Below are 21,870 nucleotides of genomic sequence, written 5' to 3'. Positions count from 1 at the left end.
CTTCCCTCCTCCCTCCACGCCCTCCTCCCCCCACGCCCTTCTCCTCTTTTGACCCTGTAATGACAGGGGTGAGGTGTCGTGCATTATTTTAGAAAATAACATAACAGATTATGTTAGGCCAAGCTCCTAACTTCTATTTTCTTTTCCTTTGTTGCGTCATTCATCAACGATATGTTATTGTCTCTCCGTCACTCACAATTTCTTAACCTTGGCCGAGCAATAAATCCCTCAGGAGGTTTCAGAAGTGCAGATCTATGATTCGTTTACTCCTTCTCGTCCTCTAATTATCTGCTTCCTTTCTTTTCACTATTTAATTTTCTCTTAATTATTTGTGTTCGCTTCATTGGATGTTACACCATCAAAAATTCATCATCATCCACAGCGGTTGTTGCCGTTCTATTCCACAACTGTTTCCTCCTTAACTAAAGATATATAGGTCACGAACTACAAATGGAAGAGATAAAACAAATTTCAGTTAAATGGCTTCTACTAAACAAGCTTTAATATGTTTTGGTTCAAGACCCCGTAAAAAATTTCATTAGTGGATTTAAATTGTATGGATATCAAGACAAAGTGAGTGAAAGACAGAGAAAAAAAAGAAAAAAAAGACAGATATTGACAGATGATATACAAATATTAAAACAACGAAAAATATTCATTGCATCAAATGAAATATGAAACAATCAAATGAGTACACCAAATATGATAACATTTACGCTATTGCCAGAAAGTGTTCCACAATTCCCATCTCAAGGAAACTTTTATCGTTATAAAGTTGTCATACGTGACTCAACCTGATATTAAGTCAATGATAAAACTTTGTGTGTTAGTGTTTTTTAAAAGTCATTAACTATACTGAAACAACCGCTGTGTCATCATGTTACTAGTTGCTGGTTGTCTGGGAGATAGATAGATAGATAGATAGATAGATAGATAGATAGATAGATAGATAGATAGATAGATAGATAGATAGATAGATAGATAGATAGAATTACCACATCCTTAATAACACCTTCCACTAACATACACACTCAGAGTTTCACCTGTAGTTCATTAATTACCTAAATATACAGGTAAACGAAGGTGCCACATACTCTCCCCTTCATAATACTCTCATGACACCTCGAATATTACTCCATTTAACAACAACAATAATAACAACGACAATATTAATGACAACAACAACAACATCAATAACAACAACAACAACAACAACAACAACAACAACAACAACAACATCACTAACAACAACAACATCAATAATAACAACAACAACAACAACATCACTAACAACAACAAAAACAACAATAACAACGACAATATCAACAACAAACTCGACACCAATTTATTATAAACAAAATTTAATTAATAAAATGTATAGTAATGAAAAATAATAATTAGGAATATTGTTTATTTCTATGAGATAATTATAGTTGATTATTTCATTTTATTCAGAGTTGATTAACGTAAAAGTGAATGAGTCACAGCGTCAAGAATATTCAGTAAATGATAAATAAGTTAATAAATGAGACAAACACAGTTAAATTAAATATAAATGCGAGTGAAAAGAAGATCTAACGAGATATATAAAGAAAAAAAACACGAATAATTAGAGAAAGAATAAACAAATGAATAAAAAGAAACAAAAGAATAACGCATATAAGGCGATAAGGGTATAAGATCACGAGTTATTATCGTAGCGGAAGTTTTAGTGGACGGTTAAGTGCTGCTTAAATTGTCTGTTTTGCCTTCAGCTTTCGACTGTCTATTTTTTGTGACTCGCGTGACATTTCATTATTTTTTTTTCCTATGCTGTGTCATGATTTGTAATGTTTATAATGATCTAAGCAGCAAATTGCTTCTATTGGTAATTTGAATAGTAATTTTGTGCTTCTGAATGACTCTTTGTTATTTGGATGAATGGTTGCATTTATACCACAACTGAGTAGTAGAATTAGTCATCCGTTCGCCAGGCGTAGTTTCCATGGGTGTGTACTGTAGGTTTTCCAGGGTGGTTAGCGACGCCAGAGGATGTTGGTTTCTCGTGCTATAGGCAATCAGTCATTCGTAAATGCTTTAGGAAATGACTATTTCAATCACTGATCAACCTCAATTGCTACTTCCCACGACAAATTATAACCCTGTTTCTATCTCCGCCATGACTACTACTTTATTGTATCCCCACAACACTACCACATAACCATCCAATTCACTATACCCTTGCCACACCATCACAACCCACCACACCATCACACCCTACCACGCCATCACATCCCCATCCACATCACTTAATCTCCGTCACACTACCACACCCCCCCAACATACACCACCACATCCTCGCTATAGTACACTCTCATATGTTCACTACATCATCACATCCTCACCGCAATAATGCATCCACATCCGAATCACACCACACCCCGGCCACACCACAATACCCACATTCATATCACCACACCCCTTCCACATCACCATATACACCATCCACATCACCATACCCCCGCCACATCATCATCATATACACCATCCACATCACCATACCCCCGCCACATCACCATATACACCATCCACATCACCACACCCCGCCACATCACCATATCTCCCCTTCATCACCACACACTCGCACATCCACTCAACCATGACCCAAGCGTGACCCCCAATGCCAACATCGAAACCAAACACCCCCGACAGTTCCTCCTCCTAATACACTCTAAATCAGCGCTCAGATCTAACTTCATATTCCTTTGTTTTTGTGACATTCTATCCTATAATTTGTAATCATTAAAACGAACAAAATAGAAAATAGATACGAAAACAAAAGAAAAATATAGAAAGTAAGGAAATTGGTAACAATACAAAGCACAACAATGTATACAAATGCTACACTATCAAAAACTATTCTCGGAACTTTGGCTGATTCTCGACGTCTTTCGTAGCGGATCAAGGCTTCTCTTTGTAACTCTCTCGGGAACAAACATTATCGACATGATATGCATAATTACTTCAATGTTATTCCCCGTTAGTACACTTGACATGCAACTTAACATGATCTTGAACTGCTTGAAAAAAAAAATCACATTCTGAGTTGCGTGCACAGAGCCAGATTAAAAAGCTTGTTTGATAGACTACCTGATGATGAACCATTTTGATGTCGACACCCAGAACTTCGCAGCCTCCTCCATATAAGTGTTCTACAGGGTCTCCCAGAACCATTGACACGATAGTCACTCCTCTCGTTCTGTCACCCCAGGTTACGCCCCCCCTACTACCGACAGTCCACCCTGATCCTCTCCCACCACCTACAGTCGACCCTGATCCTCCCACCACCACAGTCCACCTGATCCCCTCCCACCTACAGTCCACCCTGATCCCCTCCCCCCGCCTACAGTCGACCCTGATCCCTCCCCACCACCTACAGTCCACCCTGATCCCCTCCCACCCCTACAGTCCACCCTGATCCCTCCCCACCGCCTACAGTCCACCCTGTCCTCCCCACCGCCTATCCCCACAGTCCCTGATCCTCCCCACACAGTCCACCCTGATCCCCCCTCCCCCACCGCCTACAGTACACCCCCTGATCCCTCATACAGTCCACCCTACCTCCACCTCCTCTACTCGCCACCCCTGATCCTCCCCGCCTACACCCTGATCATCAATACCTACACACTCGCCGTGCCCATTCGTCAGCCATCCCTGTGATCACCTCCGTTACCCTTGCCTGGAAAACATCATTCCCGAGGACGCTGCCACAAAGGCTGGGTTTTTCATGTGCTACTAGAAGGTTGCTACGGTGCATGGCCGCTACACCTACGACTATACAAAATCGTCGACCACTACACCAACGACTATACAAAATCGTCGACCACTACACCAATGACTATACAAAATCGTTGACCACTACACCAACGACTATACAAAATCGTCGACCACTACACCAACGACTATACAAAATCGTTGACCACTACACCAACGACTATACAAAATCGTCGACCACTACACCAACGACTATGCAAAATCGTCGACCACTACACCAACGACTATACAAAATCGTCGACCACTACACCTACTACACAGACATACTTCAACCATTGACCATACAGAGACAACATCAGAAAAGTTTAACTTACATGTTCCTTCATTATCCAAAAATTAATTAAAACAAATTCATAATCATCGACCTCCCCTTGAAGCACAGGTCTTAATGATTCACCTGTGTGCCCTGGGTGTGGGCTTCTCCATTTCCTGACACGCCCCCCCCCCACCCCCCATTCCACCACACATACTTACACACGCTCAGTGAAGCAACACCCTCACCACTCAACCCCGCCCTCCCTACATGATGCTGCTGGTGTCCTTCTCGCTGGCCACTCCCGCCGTCACGACCCCAGAATTGGTTTCAGCCTCTAAGTGGGACGTCCTTCTTCCCTGACCTCACAATACCACCGCCGTCGCCCTTACACATGTACACAGGAATGAAAATATATATGATGAACTCAAACACCTGATACAATGTGCTGGTAATTGAAGGTTCTGAAATTATTAATATTGTGTCTTTAAAAATGTAGGAAGTAGAATAAATAAATGAATGTATTCTAGTGTGTCTCTTGGGTCTGGGTCACCTGCTTCATATAAACGAGTGATTCTGCCTTTTTTGGTGTAGTAAAGAATTATTTATTAAACATCACCTATGTTCAACAAGTAATTTTAATTATGTCAGTGGTGTTGACTTGTTGAGTTCACGGCCAAACACTTTTCTCTTTATTGCTCAGGAAACACGAGGTGAATGTATCGACGTGCTACGACTAGATATTAACACACTATAGTTAACGTGTTACTTACAGGATATTAACACACTATCTATGATTAACATTTTACAAATTTAATTCGTGATTTATTTGAGCCTACTTGTACAGTATGTAAACAAAGTTCTTGTTTCAGGGAGAACAAAGGGGAAAAAAAGGAAAATAAACATATTAATACATAAGAAAATAAATAAATATTATAATAATTAACAATTCATGATATTGTTTACGTAGTTGTGTTAACTAAAACTTAATGTCACTCGTTATGTTTCTCTTCTCACTCGACTGATAGCAGACAGACTACCAGCGTCACCTCCATTGTACTGCAGGAGCCTTGCACTTCATCTAACTTTCTTTGTATTTGCGGTTACTGGAGGTTCCTTCCATAGGTGGGTTGGTCGGTAGGATCCTTCGTTGAATATAAAGGAAATTAAGGATTCAGACTGTGAGATATTCATTAGCATCCTATTGTATTGTCGGGGTCATGAGACAGCAATCAATATCTTACGTTAGTTGAGGAATGGCTGAAGGATTTTGTTTTCGTCGATTTCGTTGTCTTCTCTTTCTGAATCTCACCATAGGTTTTTCGGGAAAGTTTTCAATGACATAAAGTTCGTCTGTAATATTGTTGATTGGACTGACCTTCATCGTCATCGTTCTGTTGTTATTACTGTACAAGATTTATGTCAACTCTGCACTTCCATTGTTCCCGTGTCACTGAACGTTATCACCCCGCCAACATCACAAGACACTCAGTTCGGGTTTACGGTCATCACCTCCCATCATCCACCAGGTGTCGCGCTACACAATAATTTAGACGTTCACTATCTCTCAGCCCAGCACTTTGGCGTTATTTTGAAACAGAGTAAACATGATTTTACTGATTCCTCTTTGATATTTATTTGTCTATTTTATTCTGTGCGCCTCAGCCAAATGGTTATAGCGATTCTCTCCTGTCCTAATGGTCGCTGATTTGATACCGGGGAAAACCTCAGTCCTCCCAGCTGTGAATGGGTAATCTACCTGTGCTACTGGGAAAAGTGGAGGCGGTCGAGTGCAATACCAACCACCCTGCCTCCTTGTGTACCTAAAGCACTTAATATTTTCCTCTGTCCTGAATGAATTATTTTTATTGTCTCGAAGGCTCAAATTTATCCAGTAAGACTTGTGTATAAAATAGTAATAGTGATATTAATGTAAATAGTATTACTAATTATTATACTCATATCCTTAGAAGGCTCTCGAGATCATACGTCAACACTGAGTATCCTAAACATGGGTCCCTGCACACAAAGATATAAATATTCCTCTTAGACTACGAGGTCATAGGATAACAGTTATAGTAGTGTCCGTCTTAGGCTCCGCAGTAAAAGCCTTGATGCCGCCACAAATAAAACAGAAAATACTCGCAGAAAATAAAAGACATACTAAACCAAATTGTCCAAAGAATATTATCTTTTCCACCAACCACAAGTCAATGTAACGATGAAATAACGAGTTCTTGAAGGAATACGAAAAAATAAAAACACTCATATCGAAATGGAAACTTACAAATTCACGTATCAGGATTTAGCACACTGATCTCAGAGACCTCAACAGAAAGGCTGGTAAGACATCTCTCTCAGACACAACACATTTACGACTCAACTACAGGAAGCAACACTTACCACACCGGCCATAATCACGAACGTTAAAAAGAGAACTTCCTCCTAGATGATACAAACACAGGTGTCTCCCCCTAAAATCAACCCGTCCTGTAACCGTTCTGTAATTGGCATGACGTCAGAGTATACGAAATCTTTCAACCAATGACATCACGGTGGAAAATCCCTGCATTCAGCCAATGGCATCACGGTTAGTGGCACTCGGGTGTGGCCTTGAGAGAACACCGTCACGTAGCGAAAAAAAATTATGGTGTGGCCTCGTGTTATCAGGGCATAATGTGATTTCACTGTGGCATACTGTGAGGGCTGGCTGTCTGGCTGGCTGACTCGCTGTGGGGGCTGGCTGACTCGCTGTGGGGGCTGGCTGGCTGGCTGACTTGCTGTGAGGAATGGCTGGCTGGCTGGCTGACTCACTATGAGGAATGGCTGGCTGGCTGACACTGCCGTGCTGTGTGCCAGGATTCGATCGATAACTGAGAATGAAAGAAGAAATAAAATAAAGAAACTAAGAAAAATGGAACATCGAAATATTAATATTTGTTTCTAAATAAATAGGATGTTCCAGCCTCCCTTCCTCCCTGCCTGCTGCCTGCCTCCCTCCCTCCCTCCCTGCCTGCCTGAGACACTGTAAGTAGGAGGGAGGCAGGGACATCTTTCTGGGACACCCTGTAATCTGTATAAATAATTTAATCTATCATACTTATTTATATTCCTTGTTATCTATCTATCTATCTATCTATCTATCTATCTATACTTACATATATTTCTACAGTAGCAATAATATCCTTCATAAAAAAAGATAATGAAAGTAAAAAATAACAATAATAATGGAGACACACACACACACACACACACACACACACACACATCCGTCAACTCCCTCAAGGTCAGTGATTGTAATTATCAATTATTATCTCCTTCCTCACTTAATTCTTTACTCGCCTCATTATACTTCTCTTTTACATCTCCATTAGCATCAATCTATCTCCCCATACTAGTTATCTTTCTTTACTTATTCTTATATTTATTGCATTATCGCTGGATCTGTCATTCTATTTATCTTTCTTTAGTAACCCCGTTTTATCCTTAACTTATTTAATATATCTATCTATCTATCTATCTATCTATTTATCTATCTATCAACCTTACCTTAATGAAGAGGTTGGACAGGTGGGGTGAATCAGGAGACATGAAGGACCTCAGTGTCCTTAAGTTAAGTGAAAATACGTAGGATGGTTTCTCTTAGGTATGGCCCGCCCTCCTCCTCCTCCTTCTCCCTCTTCCTTATCATTGTCCTCCTTCTCCACCTCCTTTTCCTTCTCTTCTTTCTCCATCTCCTTTTATTCCTCCCCCTTATCCTCCTCTTCTTTCCAAAACAGTTATAAACTGGTAGAATTTACTTGATCAAAATGTGAGGCTACTACTAATTTTTTTTTACTCTTTTTAAGTGACCTCCAGCCTTCCCCAATAACCACACCTTCGCCGCCATTTTATTACCTTAAAATTGACTATCCTAATACATAAGTAGCTACCCTAGCTGTGTTGAGTTAGTTGAGCCGCAAATATATGCGGCATTCAGTGACTGTTGCCTCGGAGTCAATATCTGCAACTGTTGTCGGCTTTGGGGCCGATGCTCTCGTTCTCCTGAGGCATAGCAAAGCAGACCGAAGGAGAGAGAAGGACCGTCGACATCTCAACCAGGCTGTAACGTAACTTCTGGGCTGCTGCTTCTGTTCGGATAACACCTCCGCGAGTCTGGCGTAGAATCATCTTGCATTTGGTCCCATCCCACCAGAGGTTGTGAACACCAGAGGAGTGAAGCTGCCATGATCAACGTTCTGAATTCTCTCCCCATATGCCCTTATCTTGTCGTTCTCGTTCCTCCTGTGTGCAGCATCGAGAACTAAGTTATGGTGACATGTGGCCATGGGATCAAAAATCCTTATGTCGAAGAAGGCTTACTGTCCCCGATTGTAGAATCCTCGAGCACTGACGTCAACACAGGCTTCGTTGGATGTGTTTGAAGTCCTATGTTCGAAATTCTCACCGTCCAATGGAAAGAGGGTCGGTTCTACCCTGACATCATAACAGATTTCCTTCAACATATTTGCAGTAACAGCCCTTACTTCGTCATGCCTCATGCATATGAAGCCCCCATTCTTGCACACCATGGCGTGGTCGACGTCATAGGAAGAGACACACGCATTGGGAGGGAAAACCTTCTACTGGCCTACCGTACCTTATAGCAATGGCATCTGTAAATTCTTGTTTATTAAGACTGAAACCATTTGCTCTTATCGGTAACGTAGTTAACCAGTTCGAGACGCCCACCTCCTGCGCTATAGCTACTTTTTTTTCTTCAAATTCTCTACTTGCAGCAGCAGTTGCTGCAACTTATCACTTTGGCCTACTAATACTACTACTACTCATAATAATAATAATAATAATAATAATAATAATAATAATAATAATAATAATAATAATAATAATAATAATAATAATAATAATAATAACAATAATAATATTAATAATAATAAAAATAATAATAATAATAATAATAATAATAATAATAATAATAATAATATTAATAATAATAAAAATAATAGTATTATTATTAGAGGTAAAAATATAAAAGAACAGCACAAAATTTCAATCGTTTTATTTTCTCTATTTTGATAAGAGGAAGAAACACCATCTTTCTCTCTCTCTGGAACCATCTGATCATATGAACGTAAAACAGGGTGCCTAAGAACTCACCTGCAAACCACTTACATGACACGACAGAACATAAGTGTTTTCTTATAAGATAATAAGTTACTACAGCTGTGAGAAAATAACACAAGCAGCCACAATCACATCATTACAGGGCCATGGGTCAGGGTCGTGGGCGGGGTATATAAGGTGTGTGAGAAGCCTTAGTTGGTACAGTCTTTGGCTCACTCACTCACTCACCGTCATCATGAGGACTCTGGTAAAGTATATTAGTACAGTTTCACTCATAAGTTGTTGTTTGTGTATGTGAATGATATATGGTATTACAGTTATTTTTTCATATTAGTTTGTTTTAGTGAGTAGAAAATTATATAGATTTGTGCTAAAGTTACCACCAAACGTAGTCATATTCGTGGACGTATCATTCTCATCATTATTATTATCATCCTGTAGCAATCCATAATCCATAAGCCTCCCCTAGAGCTTTCCTTACTCACTTACCGTCTCCAAACTCCATATTTTCATCTGTCCATCTGGTAGTTTGTTTTAATGGTTCTTTTGTACCTGGTGGTGCCCAGTAGAGGAGCTCCGTCATCCACTGCATTGTTCTCGTCACGTGTGCTGGCCACTACCTGAACCTTCACCATTATGTTGTACTCTTGTAGAAGCTCTCACTCATCTGTCTCCTCCCGCCCTTCCCCCATGTTGTGTCTGGTGTATGTCTCCTTACCCTCTTATTACAATTTGGTATTTCTGTATTGATTAAATAGTCGTCTTTCTAAAAATATAACATAATCATTGTGTGCATACTCTACAGACACACACACACACAAGAGTCGTTCTCATCAGTGCACCATCACAATTTAAAGAGTCTTCATCACAACCTACAACAGGGGGAGACGTATTACAGGCAGGCTGGGGGAAGCATCATACTCACACAGGAATAACGACGTGACGACGCTGGTGCCTGGCGGAGTTACTGTTACTGCCACTAGACACAATGACTCCTCCATGACAGAGATGACTGGAGAGTGTGTCATTGTGTCACTGTCACTGCCACCAGATACACCCACAACAAGGACACAGAGTGACAGGATGTCACTGTGATTTATGTAGTTGACATTCTCTCTCTTCTGGAATTAGTTCAACTCGTCTCGTTAGCTTTACGTGAATAAACGTTTTATTGTTAGCAAACATTGGTGCACGAGGTGATCGCTTAGTGAAGGGAGGGAGACGTAACACTCACAGCTCCTCTCAGTGAAAATTCGTTTTAGGCGTCCTGGTTGAAAATACATTTATGTTATGTTCCCTCAGGTTGTTTTGGCAGTGATGGGCGTGTGCTCCGCCTCCACCTATCAGGCCTACAACCATGGCCACCACTACGGCGTCCCCGTCCAGCCCAGGTGGAGGGGTCCTGTGGCTGCCACCGTCCCCGCCGGCGTCGACGGCAATATCATCCAGGTTCCTGACACCTACGAAGTCGCAGCCGCTAAGAATGCTTTCTTCAGGGCCTACCAGAACCAGCTGGACACTATTCGTTCCCGTCGTTATGGTACCCCAGGCTACGCCTCCGTTCCTCCCGCTTCTTACGCCCCTGTTGTCAACACCTACACCCATTCTCATTCCTACGGTGTGCCCTCCCACTCCTATGGTGTACCCCATACCACCTACAACGTCGCCCCCGGCCCGGTCCGGGACACTCCAGAGGTGGCCGCCGCCAAGGCTCAGTTCTTTAGGATCTTCGAGAGGCAGGCAGCAGCTGCAGCCGCGGCACCTGACCACTACACCCACTACTGAGCTGGACTGTCACATCCCACGCTTATGTAGAAGACGCTTACTTAATAAAACAACTGCAGCATTCCTTCTTGGTTCATTATCCAACACATACAGTAGAAATACTATATATTTCCTGAAGTATGAATATGGACGAGAGTAATATAAAAGCCAACTGTTGATTAGAATGATTTTATATTATAACACGTACAATACATGTCCACCAACTCGCCCTTACACACATAAACAAACACACACCCACACACACACACACACATATATATATATATATATATATATATATATATATATATATATATATATATATATATATATATATATATATATATATATATATATATATATATATATATATCCTACATCTAGATCCAAGGTTTTCAAAGCATTTTTAACCTTGGGGTCGTGGAGTGGTGGTCCAACAGGCGTCACGGAAGCGTTGTGTGTGGGGACATCTTAGGAGGTAGTGAATAAGGGTGCGGCTGTCGGGTCTTCTGCATAATGCACAAGAGCGATGCTCAGGGGATGCGGGGATACCAATCTCCCAAGCAAAGTCATACCCAATGATGATACGGGCAGCAATCACGTCCCTTTTCCGCGACCCTTTCCCATAGACATAAGAGAGGTCAGGAAGTTTACGGAGGACATCGTACCAAGTGGGCGGGGAGTCCAGGGGGATGGCTGCTTCCCGAGCTTCTCTCTGTTTGCGGCGAACTTGGGTCCTAAGCTGTAAAAGTGTTCGAGGAACAACGTAGTCAGGTGTGGCCTTGTTGCAGCCAGTCTTGGCAAGGCCATCTGCTGCCTCATTCCCCAAGATACCGACAAGACTGGGTATCCATAGGAATGTCACAGGACGGCCTGCATTCTGAAGTGTGGATGTTACCCCTCGTATTCGGAGGATGAGGTCCATATTTTCCCCTGATCCAAATGCGATCCCGTCGAGAGCAGACCTGGAATCGCAGCAGACAAGCAAGGGACAGAAACCATCTGCTTCTTCCTCAGCGAGAAGGGCAGCAAGGAGGGCTATCAGTTCAGCCTGAGTGGAGGATGCCCCGTCAGAAACTCTGAGAGACAGTTTGATAGCCTCAGGGGCATCAGGAAGGGAGATGTAGACACCAGCCCCGGCCCGACCTGTAGCGGGGTCAACAGAGCCATCAGTGTAGAGAACGACTCTACCTGGAGACCAGTGGGCGATCCGGGAGAGGTGGTATTTGCAGAGAAGAACAGGGTTCACGTGGGATTTCGGAAGCGGCCCACCGAGGGCAATCACTTCAGGTTGAAAAACCAGCCAGGGAGAAGGAGACGAACCAACAGCTGGGGTGACAACAATATCAGGCAGGAGGTCGTGTTCCTGAAGGGCTCGGATGAGTGACCCTCGCCAGGGTCTTCTAGATGGAGGTCGGCCTCGGACAGCAGGAGTCAAGTTGGCTTGGACATAGTTGCCCCGAGGATCCCGTAGAATGGAAACGGTAGTTTTTAGGTAAAACTCCTGGACACGATCCTGTAAGGGGGAAAGACCAAGTTCGGTATATAGAGAAGTAGAGCGTGTCCACTGAGGAGCCCCAAGGATGATACGAGCAGCTTTCCTCTGGATAACTTCGAGACGGTTGACAGCAGTCCGACTAATGTTGACGAGGGCAGGGGCAGCGTAGTCGACGCAGGAACGGACAAAGGACTTGTACATGGTGAGAAGTACAGGGATGGTGGTACCAAGGGAACCCCTGCACATGGTAGAGAGGGGAGCGAGACGCCGAAAGCATATGTCTCGAAGATAGCGGACTTCAGGGATCTGACAACATGTGCGAGTTACATACACACCCAGGTATTTTGTCTCATTAACCCAGTCCAAGGGCGTTCCTGATAAGAGAAGGGGGGGGAGGTACAACACGACCGTGCCACATGGCTTTTATTTTTGCAGTTGAAAGAAGGAAACCAAGTGAATCACACTCTCTAGAGACCAGGTTGATGCGGCGTTCCATGTCGAGTAGTTGTGAGAGAAGAGGGCGAAGATCGTAGATAGGGATCTCCCAGGGTACGTGGCGAACCATTACCTTGATACGACGAGTTTCTGGGATGATGATGGTGAACTTCAGCATCACCTCCCCCTGGGGAGCAGGAAAGCCCACTTGAGTAAGCAGGTGTACCGTCTCGTCCATTTGTGTGGTGACTATTACGGCTGCAGGACCTCGGCGGAGGCGAAGTGTTGAGTCCTGAAGTGGAGAGCAGTGACGGAAGAACCAAGTCATCCGTGTGCTCAGAGGCAAGTCCCGAGGAAAGGCCAGACTACGAAGGCGCGACGGGGCAGGGAGACGAAGGGAATCCCCAATGTCCATCGTCGGCGGAGGGTCGGTCATTGAGCCACATGTAAGCTCACTTGGGGACCCCGACGGCAGAAGGAGGCCACCCTCTACAACCCCAGACGGGGTGCGAGGGGGAGCCGTAGCCCCTGCTGGAGACCCTGACTTCTGAGGTTTCTGCTTCTTAGACTTGTCTTCAAGATGAAAGTCGTCAGCATCACTGTCACCTACTGCCGCCGTCTCCAACGAACGGGAGCGTTTAACGGCGGGCATAGGGCACATTGGCAACACTGCAGTCAGGTGGAGTGGTAAAGACGTCACTGCTACGTCACACTTCACATTGCGCAAACTTGAAAATCTTAGACCAGAGGGACCGGGTGGTAGGACCAGATGTTTTTATCCCCCAAAAAGATGAAGTCCAAAAGAAAAAGAAAATGATGCCGCTGTGCTGAAAATGGGTCTTTCTATAGTTGTCTACACAGGCTGGGATTAGTAGACTCGCTGAATTTGTCAGAAATACGACTTTTAAGGAGCAGTCTCTTACAGCCTTTGTTGACACTTACGGCACTCATGCGCGTTCTCCCAGTCATGGCATTGATTTTTTTTCTTAAGACTATAAACATCTCCACAGTTAGTTACGCTGCTAAGGACTGGTGGGCACAGTATTACCGTCAGTATGAACTACTCACTATAAAAACAGTACATAGAATTTTATTAGTTCCTCTTGTATAGAGTTTGAAGGTAAAAATTAGCTTAAGACGAGATACATAACGTCACCGACCTTTGAAACAATATTTAATACTTAACTTACAGAGACTAACCTGAGGTATCATGGAGGTTAGGTTAGGTTGGGTTGGGTTAGGTTATGTTAGGTTAGGTTAGGTTAGGTTAGGTTAGGTGTACCACTACTGTCACCAGTACCACACCTACATCACTACCAGCACCACACCACCACCACCACAAGAACACCATAACAGCACCACCACAACAACACCACCACAACAACACCATCACAGCACCAGCACCACAACAACACCACAACAAATCCCTAACAACAACACCACTACCACAACAACACCACCACAACAAAACCATAACAACAACACCACCACCACCATAACAACACCACCATCACAACAACAATAATACCACTACAACAACAACAACAACAACAACACAACACAACAACACCACCATAACAACACCAGAACAACAACACCACAACACCACCACAACAACACCACCACAACAACACCACCATCACAACAACACCATAACACACCACAACAACACCACACACAACAACAACTACCACAACAACACCACCACAATAATACCATCACCTCACCTAGACAATGTTGCGAGTGGTATTATTTATATCTGAGATCACTTTACAGTCTTTAGTATAAAACAGACACAAATTTTGAAAAGAAAAACTAAAACAAAAATTAATAAATAAATAAATAAAAAATCCAAAAAGCAAGAAAAAAAATGAACATGAGGTAACAATTAAATGTGTAATTACTAACGTCATGTAACGTGTTGTAATTATGTGATAAGAAATGTAATATAATAATTTCCTGCAGGTAGAATAATTTATACTATTAACCTGCTTGACGCCTCTACATTATATTGTACTTAACTCCGTCTCCAAGTCCTTGCATTTTTCATCGTCTATTTTCCACCACCTAAATGATACCGAGGGATAAATTTTGTCCATTGGTTTTAGTTGTCGTGAAGGTCAGCTTTGATCATCATGGTCCACCATAATAAAGATGGCCGGTGTGGATACGCTTTCAGGGCGATATTTATTTACTCAGCCACGTAAAGAGAGCAGAGAGAGGACCTTCATAACTAAACTATTTTATGTATTAGTTAACGGTGTTCCTTTATACATCTCAGTGGTTTTAATTTTCTCAACAGGTGATAAATTTGATGAAACTCGCACAAAATATAATATCTTAAGCTTTTTCGTAATTGATCAGTGTAGCTCTTGTTCTTTAGCCAAATTTGACCTTTATTGTGATTCAAATTTCATATAGATTATTACTGCTCAGTATGGGCCAATAGGCCCGCTGCAGTTTCCTCCATTCTTATGTTCTTATGTTATGTAGACACGACGCAATCGTGATACATATTTTAACAATCCCTCCAGGCAGTTCCACCGATTTCCCCTTAATCTGTCGTGACTAAAGCTCCAGCCTTTGTGTATTCTACAGAGTAAATCTGTGGGGTAAGTATCTGCTCGTCCGATGAAAACTTGATCTCCGGATTTATTCTAAAGATTGTGAATAACTAATTGCTCTCGGGAAGGAATTTACACTTACACAACAACCTTCTTTCAGCGTTACCACACATTAACTTTCCTTTTCTTTCCTTTATGTTGGAGCTAAACATCCACCGTTCTGGGGTTTGTATACGGCACAAGGAGGTTAATCATCTTGTCGATTTCTATATATCATATGATGTGTTAACACATCTCGGGGACTTTTTGCCAGCACGGATTCTTGGTAAAATCTCAGTTATATATATTCCAAGGGTTTTCAAGATATTATTGAGCCTAAACGAATGTGTTCTAATACGAACTTATATTTCGTTCAAAAACTTAAGACATTACTCTTTGTAGTTGAGGTAATTTAACATGACGAGAATTTAGTAACACTGAATAGTGTCCAAATATAAGGATATAAAGGTGCCCTCCTGTGGGACCAACACTGTATAGGTCTTCCACTTTTTAAGTCCCTAATAGAGTTGACTTTACTTTCTTATTTTCTACAGCAAATACAGCGGTTTGAGTTGTGAGGTTACTGTGAACTTTTCATTAAAGGGGGATTAACCCACCCAGGACAGGCCACCAACCCACAGCGGGCCGAGGATGGGGGGGGGGGGAGAATAAATAAATTGCACCATAAAAAATACCTGAATGGAAAAAATAAAAAAATCAAGAGTGAGAAACGATATATAAGTTGTGTTGTCAAAGTAAGAGAAACAATTAAGACCCTGCAATTGTGTGTAAATGTGGCAGAAAGTCATATCAGCAACCTGGGACTTGGTCACAATTTTCGTGATGCCATATGGCAGCAGGGTCTACCATTAGATGACACATTATGCTTCCAATATCTTCCCAGGCGGTAGTACCTCCCTGTTTGGTAACTGCCTACTACCTATTCCGCGGTCATACATAATTTTTACAGTTTTACATATTTGGCCTAAAACTTGCAAGCTCAACCAATGACTCTTGATGTTTTTACCATGCAAGAGGACGCCCTGGATACCTTCTCATGAGCACTGCAAATGGAAACGAATTAGTTTGGCCGACAATTTAAGAATCAAGTTTTCCAGGGGTTTAATATTATGTGTGCAAAATTTTCAACGGGATTCTACTCACAGTTTCATCTGCATCATCACCTTTTTCAGTCATTTTCCACACTTGTATGGATTAACCGTGAGTACCTGCTGGCAACTCTCCTCTCTGCACTGTCTTGCACTCTCTCACTCAGGTTTTTATCTCTTGAGGTAATATCTTACAACCTCTCCCCATGGTATAATTGGTCTACCCTTGGCTCTCCTCCTACCCACTTTAGAATTCAAGCATCTTTTTACCAGTGGAATAAATAGTTGATAAGCATACAGACGAAATTTCGTTCAAAAAGTTTTATTGTCGACACAAGAGAAGTTACATGATATTTTTGTAGGTTCTTCAAAATAAAAAGGACAACAGAGAATTATTGAAAGTATGTTCAGCCTCAGCATTTTTTTCTCTTAACTCATCTTGACGAAAAAGTAAAACATCAGATGTAATGTCGGAGAAAGAGAGGCGGTCGTTAGAAAATTATTATTAAAGAAGGAGGTCGACATGTCTCTACAGTCCAGCTCAGTACCGGGTGTAGTCGTCAGGTGCCGCGGCTGCCGCTGCTGCCTGCCTCTCGTAGGTCCTGAAGAACTCAGCCTTGGCGGCGGCCACCTCGGGTGTGTCGCGGACCTGGACGGGGGCGACGTTATAGGTGGTAGCAGGGAAACCATAAGGGTAGGAAGGGACGTCGGGGGTGAAGGCGCTGACAACGGGGCCGTGAGAGACAGGAGGAGATGGAGCGTAACCTGGAGTACCGTAACTAACAGCAGCCAACTGGTTGTTGTAGGCCCTGAAGAAATCGTTTTTAGCGGCGGCAACTTCAGGGGTGTCGGGGATCTGTTCGATTCTTCCGTTCACGCCGGCGGGGACGGTAGCAGCCACGGGACCCCTCCACCTGGGCTGGACGGGGACGCTGTAACTGTGGTCAGGGTTGTGGGCCTGATAGGTGGAGGCGGAGCACACTCCTATCACTGCCAGAACAACCTGAGGGATGGAGGAGAAGATTCACCGAATACCTCAATTTGCTGCCTTTTGTGCAATGATCAACTACAATATATAGGATCGATGGTAAAATACACAAATGTAACGACACTATTACTCCAGGAGTGTAGTCGACATCTGTGTGTAGTGCTAGTAATGTTAAGTTTCCTATTACGGACATAGAGTTACTATGTTCAACTCAGTACACCGTTCACATAATATTCTTCTCCTTCACCACGTAAACATAACTGAACATTATGTTTATACTGTATGCATATTCGTATGATTTATACAGTAATATGTTCATATCTTACTTAAATATCCGTACAACTAAGTCGAAACATTCATGTTTTGGGATTTTCTTGAGTAACTGAAGCTTGCAGGTATATTGTGTTATGTACTGCAGTATGGCATTAATGTAAATTATTATAAGAACACACACACACACACACATGAAGCTGTAGAGATGGTATACAGGACAAAAAACCTTCTGGTCTTCTGTGCTGGGTTTGATTTTCATTGAAAAGTAATCAACTTAAGAAATTCCGGCTTTGAAAAAAATATAAGCCGTTATGTTTTTCCTTCACCCTGTGTTTAATAATACACTAACACTTACACTAATGTACACAACCCCTACCTTGTGGCGTCTGGAAGCTCCTGGTAACAGTGACTCCACAAGCATAACTACAATATTTCACTTCTACGTCTCCTGGTAACTATGCTATCCATCTAAACCCAACAAACAAACTGTTCCTTACCATTTACTTTCATGTTTCTAATAAAATGTCAAAATGATTTACTAAGTCATCATCATCAACAAGACAAAGATCACGAAATTCTCTCAAAATCCATTGCACTTCTAAGGAAAGTTTCAACACTAACACTTTTTTCTCTCTTTAACTTCATCAAAATATGGAGTTATATAGTTACCAGAGTCCTCATGATGACCGAGAGTAAAGGTGGGAGCTAGACTGTGCTGGGTGTGGCTCCTCCCTTGCTATATATACACACGCCCCCCCGCCTCATTTTGCTTAACCCTGAGTCCCTCTTTCCTTGGGCCTTCTACAGCAACTCTGAGAATATATGCCTGAGAATTTCCCTTCATAATCTCTTGTGATATTAGTTCGCCAGATTATATTGTCAGTTCAACGGTAAAGTAAAAATTTTATTATCTGCCTCTCTGGTTTATCCCGAGTCTGTTGACAAATGTTTAGGCACGTAGGATCCCAAAATGTGGTTTACAGAGAATGTTAATCACGAGAATGTAACGGCATATGAAACCTGTATTATATATTTTTTTACTGAGTCAATAAATCGTCAAACTACCCATGTCTATAGTGTATAAATAATACTAAATTAGGGTTATATATACAATTACCCCAGTTTCTACCTTCACTGGTCTGACTGAGGATGTTTTGGGAGTGTGGGGGATATTATTTTCAGAAGAGATATAAAGCAGCCAATAATTCATATATATTACCAATTTTATATGACGATTCATCCTGTTGCTCAAGGTTGTGTACGTAGAATGAGCTCATGACTGCGATTAGCCATACAGATTCGTACTTGGTAATGACACGACGATACCTGAACTCTTAATACAATGACTGGGAGGTATTTTTGTATTGAGTGAATTATCAGATGTGTATTGATGTGTGTGATGGTTGATGAAACGAAAGAGAAAATGAATGCAAGTTATTATTAATCTCTTTAACTTATTCATTGATTAAAACTAATGAGGTATATAAGCCGTTTACCTGTTCTCTATTATTAATATTATAATTATTATTATTATTATTATTAAAACAGTAATTTGGTCAGCATATTTAAATTGTTTCTTGTCATGTTGCTTATTCTATTGTTCAATTCAATTTCAATTTCAATTGTTTATTCCTTGATAGAGGAAGCGGGATCCTAGTGCTGTCACTAGGTACCCCTGTACAATGACACCAGAAGCATCTGGCAAGTGTCACAAGTATATAAGGGTATAAATATTATAAAGGGGCTTACTAAAGCGCAAGGAAGGAACGATATTCCTTTAACACATAATCAATGTTATTTACATAATATGTGGCCAGTATGGGGAGGATCATCGTGTCTCCGTCAGGGGGTCGTGGAGTGGTGGTCCAGCAGGCGTCACGGAAGCGTTGTGTGTGGGGACATCTTAGGAGGTAGTGGATAAGGGTGCGGCTGTCGGGTCTTCTGCATAATGCACAAGAGCGTTGCTCTGGGGATCCTATTGTTTAATATTTTTCTTCTCTTCTTCCTCCTCTTCTTCCTCTTCTTCTTCCTCTTCCTCTTTTTCTTCCTCCTCTTCTTCTTCTTCTTCCTCCTCCTCCTCTGCCTCTCAAGATCTGATTTATACAAACTTACTTCACCACACATCCTCATACGCTCACTGAGATGTAACACGGAAACAGTAGGTGAATGATAGCATGACAACGTAAACACACTCACTTACTTACTTTTACAAACTATTACCTAGGCTGACCTTCACACGTTTATCTCGTTCTCATTGGAAGGTCTTGGCGAGTCTTTAGTGAGGAGTGGCTGCCTCTGTGTGTGTGTGTGTGTGTGTGTGTGTGTGTGTGTAAGGTTGACCACAACGAAGGACAAGAAATGATATGCTTGGACTATGAGAGTGCAAGCAAGTGTTGTGGTCCCTGATGTGTGTGTGTGTGTCGCCCTGGAACTGAAGGCTGACAGTGAGAAACATAACAAGAGGAGACCAACGTGTGAGAACAGTCTTGACGGCTCGGGTGGAATTATTATTCTTGTTTATATATTTTTTTCTTATTTTCCTCTCACTTTGTGTCCCTCCCCCTCCTCTCTCTCTCTCCTACACTTTCTTCTTCTTCTCTTTATTATTATTATTATTATTATTATTATTATTATTATTATTATTATTATTATTATTATTATTATTATTATTATTATTATTACTCCTTTATTTTCCTCTTCCTCCCCTTCTGCATCGTCTCTCTTCTATTTTTATTTTCTTTCTTCATTTGCAATCTAACCATCAAGTGAAATATGAAGGGGAACTAATCTTCAGGATAATTTGGTTGTCTGTAAAAAGTCTTTTAGCGTGTCATTTTTCAGTTCTTTCTTCTTTCTTAACAAATGTAAAAACATCCAAACCAAACCTAACTTACCTAAACAAACTTGTCAAAAACTCAGGGAAATTAAAAGCCAAACGGACTGTGAACAGCCACAGAAAGATCTCTGCCAGATTCAAGAGTGGTCGAAGAAATAGCTGTCACGAAGTGTAAGAGGTTGCTCCCAGGTCATACCAACAGTAAGAAGGCGTATCACATGTCCCAACGGGATGAAAAAACATCATTAACAGAGGCTGAGTATGAAAAGGACCTGGGTGTGATTGCTGACAATGAACTGAAGTTCTCGGGCCATTGTGAGAAGAAGATGAATTAAGCAACGTAGCTAGTAGTGGGGTGCTTCCCCGTTTGGAGTACTGTCACCCCGCCTGGTCCCCGAAATATGCTAGAGACTGTTAGTTGATTTTAAATGTCCAAAGGAGAGCCACTCAGACTGGTGCCTGAGCTTTGGCACCGCAGTTACCCAGAGAGATTAAAGCGCGTGCAATTGCCTAGCTTATACTACAGACGGGCAAAGGGGAACCTAATTGAAGTTTACAAACATCTCAGTGGGCACTACACAGTCGAGTGTCCATACCTTGGGCTGGCGGACGCCCGTCTCACAAGTGTTGAAGAAGCCATAAGTCCGGAAAACTGTGAGGGCAAACTTTTTTTGGAGCGAGAATTGTGAACTCTTGGAATAATCTACCAGAGAGTGTTGTGACAGCACCGAGTGAGAGCTATTTCAAAACCAGACTTGACCAACACTAGAGCAGGTTCAGATACATTCAGGAGCCAGTGCATGCCCAGTACTTGCCAACATTGTGTAACAGAGACGTGACCGACCGCCCAAGCAGCTCGATCAGTGGTGAAGAGGCTAAAACTCAAATTTAAAAGTAAAAATATGTTCTAAATTAATTTGGGTTAGTTTAGATATAGTATACTTGAGATTAGGTTAGGTTAGTTAAGTTAGCTTAGCTTAAGTTGGGTTTGGGTTAGGTTATGTTAGGTTAAGTTAATTAAGTTAGGTTAGGTAAGGTTTGGTTGGTATTATAAGAAGTTGACGGCTAAATAATGTGTCCATGTGATTCCCGGGTTATGGCAAAATAGTGTTTGTATTTGCTAGCCAGTTCATGGCCCACTCACCTCTCTTTACTTAACCATCTATTTTATCTA

The 21,870-nt window shown here is 41.9% G+C and overlaps 2 protein-coding genes across 2 annotated transcripts; one reads left to right on the top strand and one right to left on the bottom strand.

The window, feature by feature from the left end:
- Positions 1 to 9,393: 9,393 nt before the first annotated feature.
- LOC121871245 (cuticle protein CP1499-like) lies at positions 9,394 to 11,039 on the top strand. The gene is made up of 2 exons (XM_042373456.1): positions 9,394 to 9,437; positions 10,493 to 11,039. Exons 1-2 carry the CDS (start codon positions 9,426 to 9,428, stop codon positions 10,973 to 10,975), a joined length of 495 nt encoding a protein of 164 aa, XP_042229390.1. The 5' UTR covers positions 9,394 to 9,425; the 3' UTR covers positions 10,976 to 11,039.
- A 5,866-nt stretch (positions 11,040 to 16,905) lies between these two features.
- LOC121871235 (cuticle protein CP1499-like) lies at positions 16,906 to 18,564 on the bottom strand. Its single transcript, XM_042373447.1, has 2 exons — positions 18,530 to 18,564; positions 16,906 to 17,602 (listed from the first exon to the last, which is right to left on the bottom strand). Exons 1-2 carry the CDS (start codon positions 18,539 to 18,541, stop codon positions 17,141 to 17,143), a joined length of 474 nt encoding a protein of 157 aa, XP_042229381.1. The 5' UTR covers positions 18,542 to 18,564; the 3' UTR covers positions 16,906 to 17,140.
- Positions 18,565 to 21,870: the final 3,306 nt, after the last annotated feature.

This window comes from Homarus americanus, unplaced genomic scaffold, assembly GCF_018991925.1.
Source record: "Homarus americanus isolate GMGI-L3 unplaced genomic scaffold, GMGI_Hamer_2.0 scaffold32583, whole genome shotgun sequence".
Lineage (NCBI taxonomy): Eukaryota > Metazoa > Arthropoda > Malacostraca > Decapoda > Nephropidae > Homarus > Homarus americanus.
The sequence above is the reverse complement of the archived record's forward strand: the minus strand, read 5'-3'. Positions and strand labels throughout refer to the sequence as shown.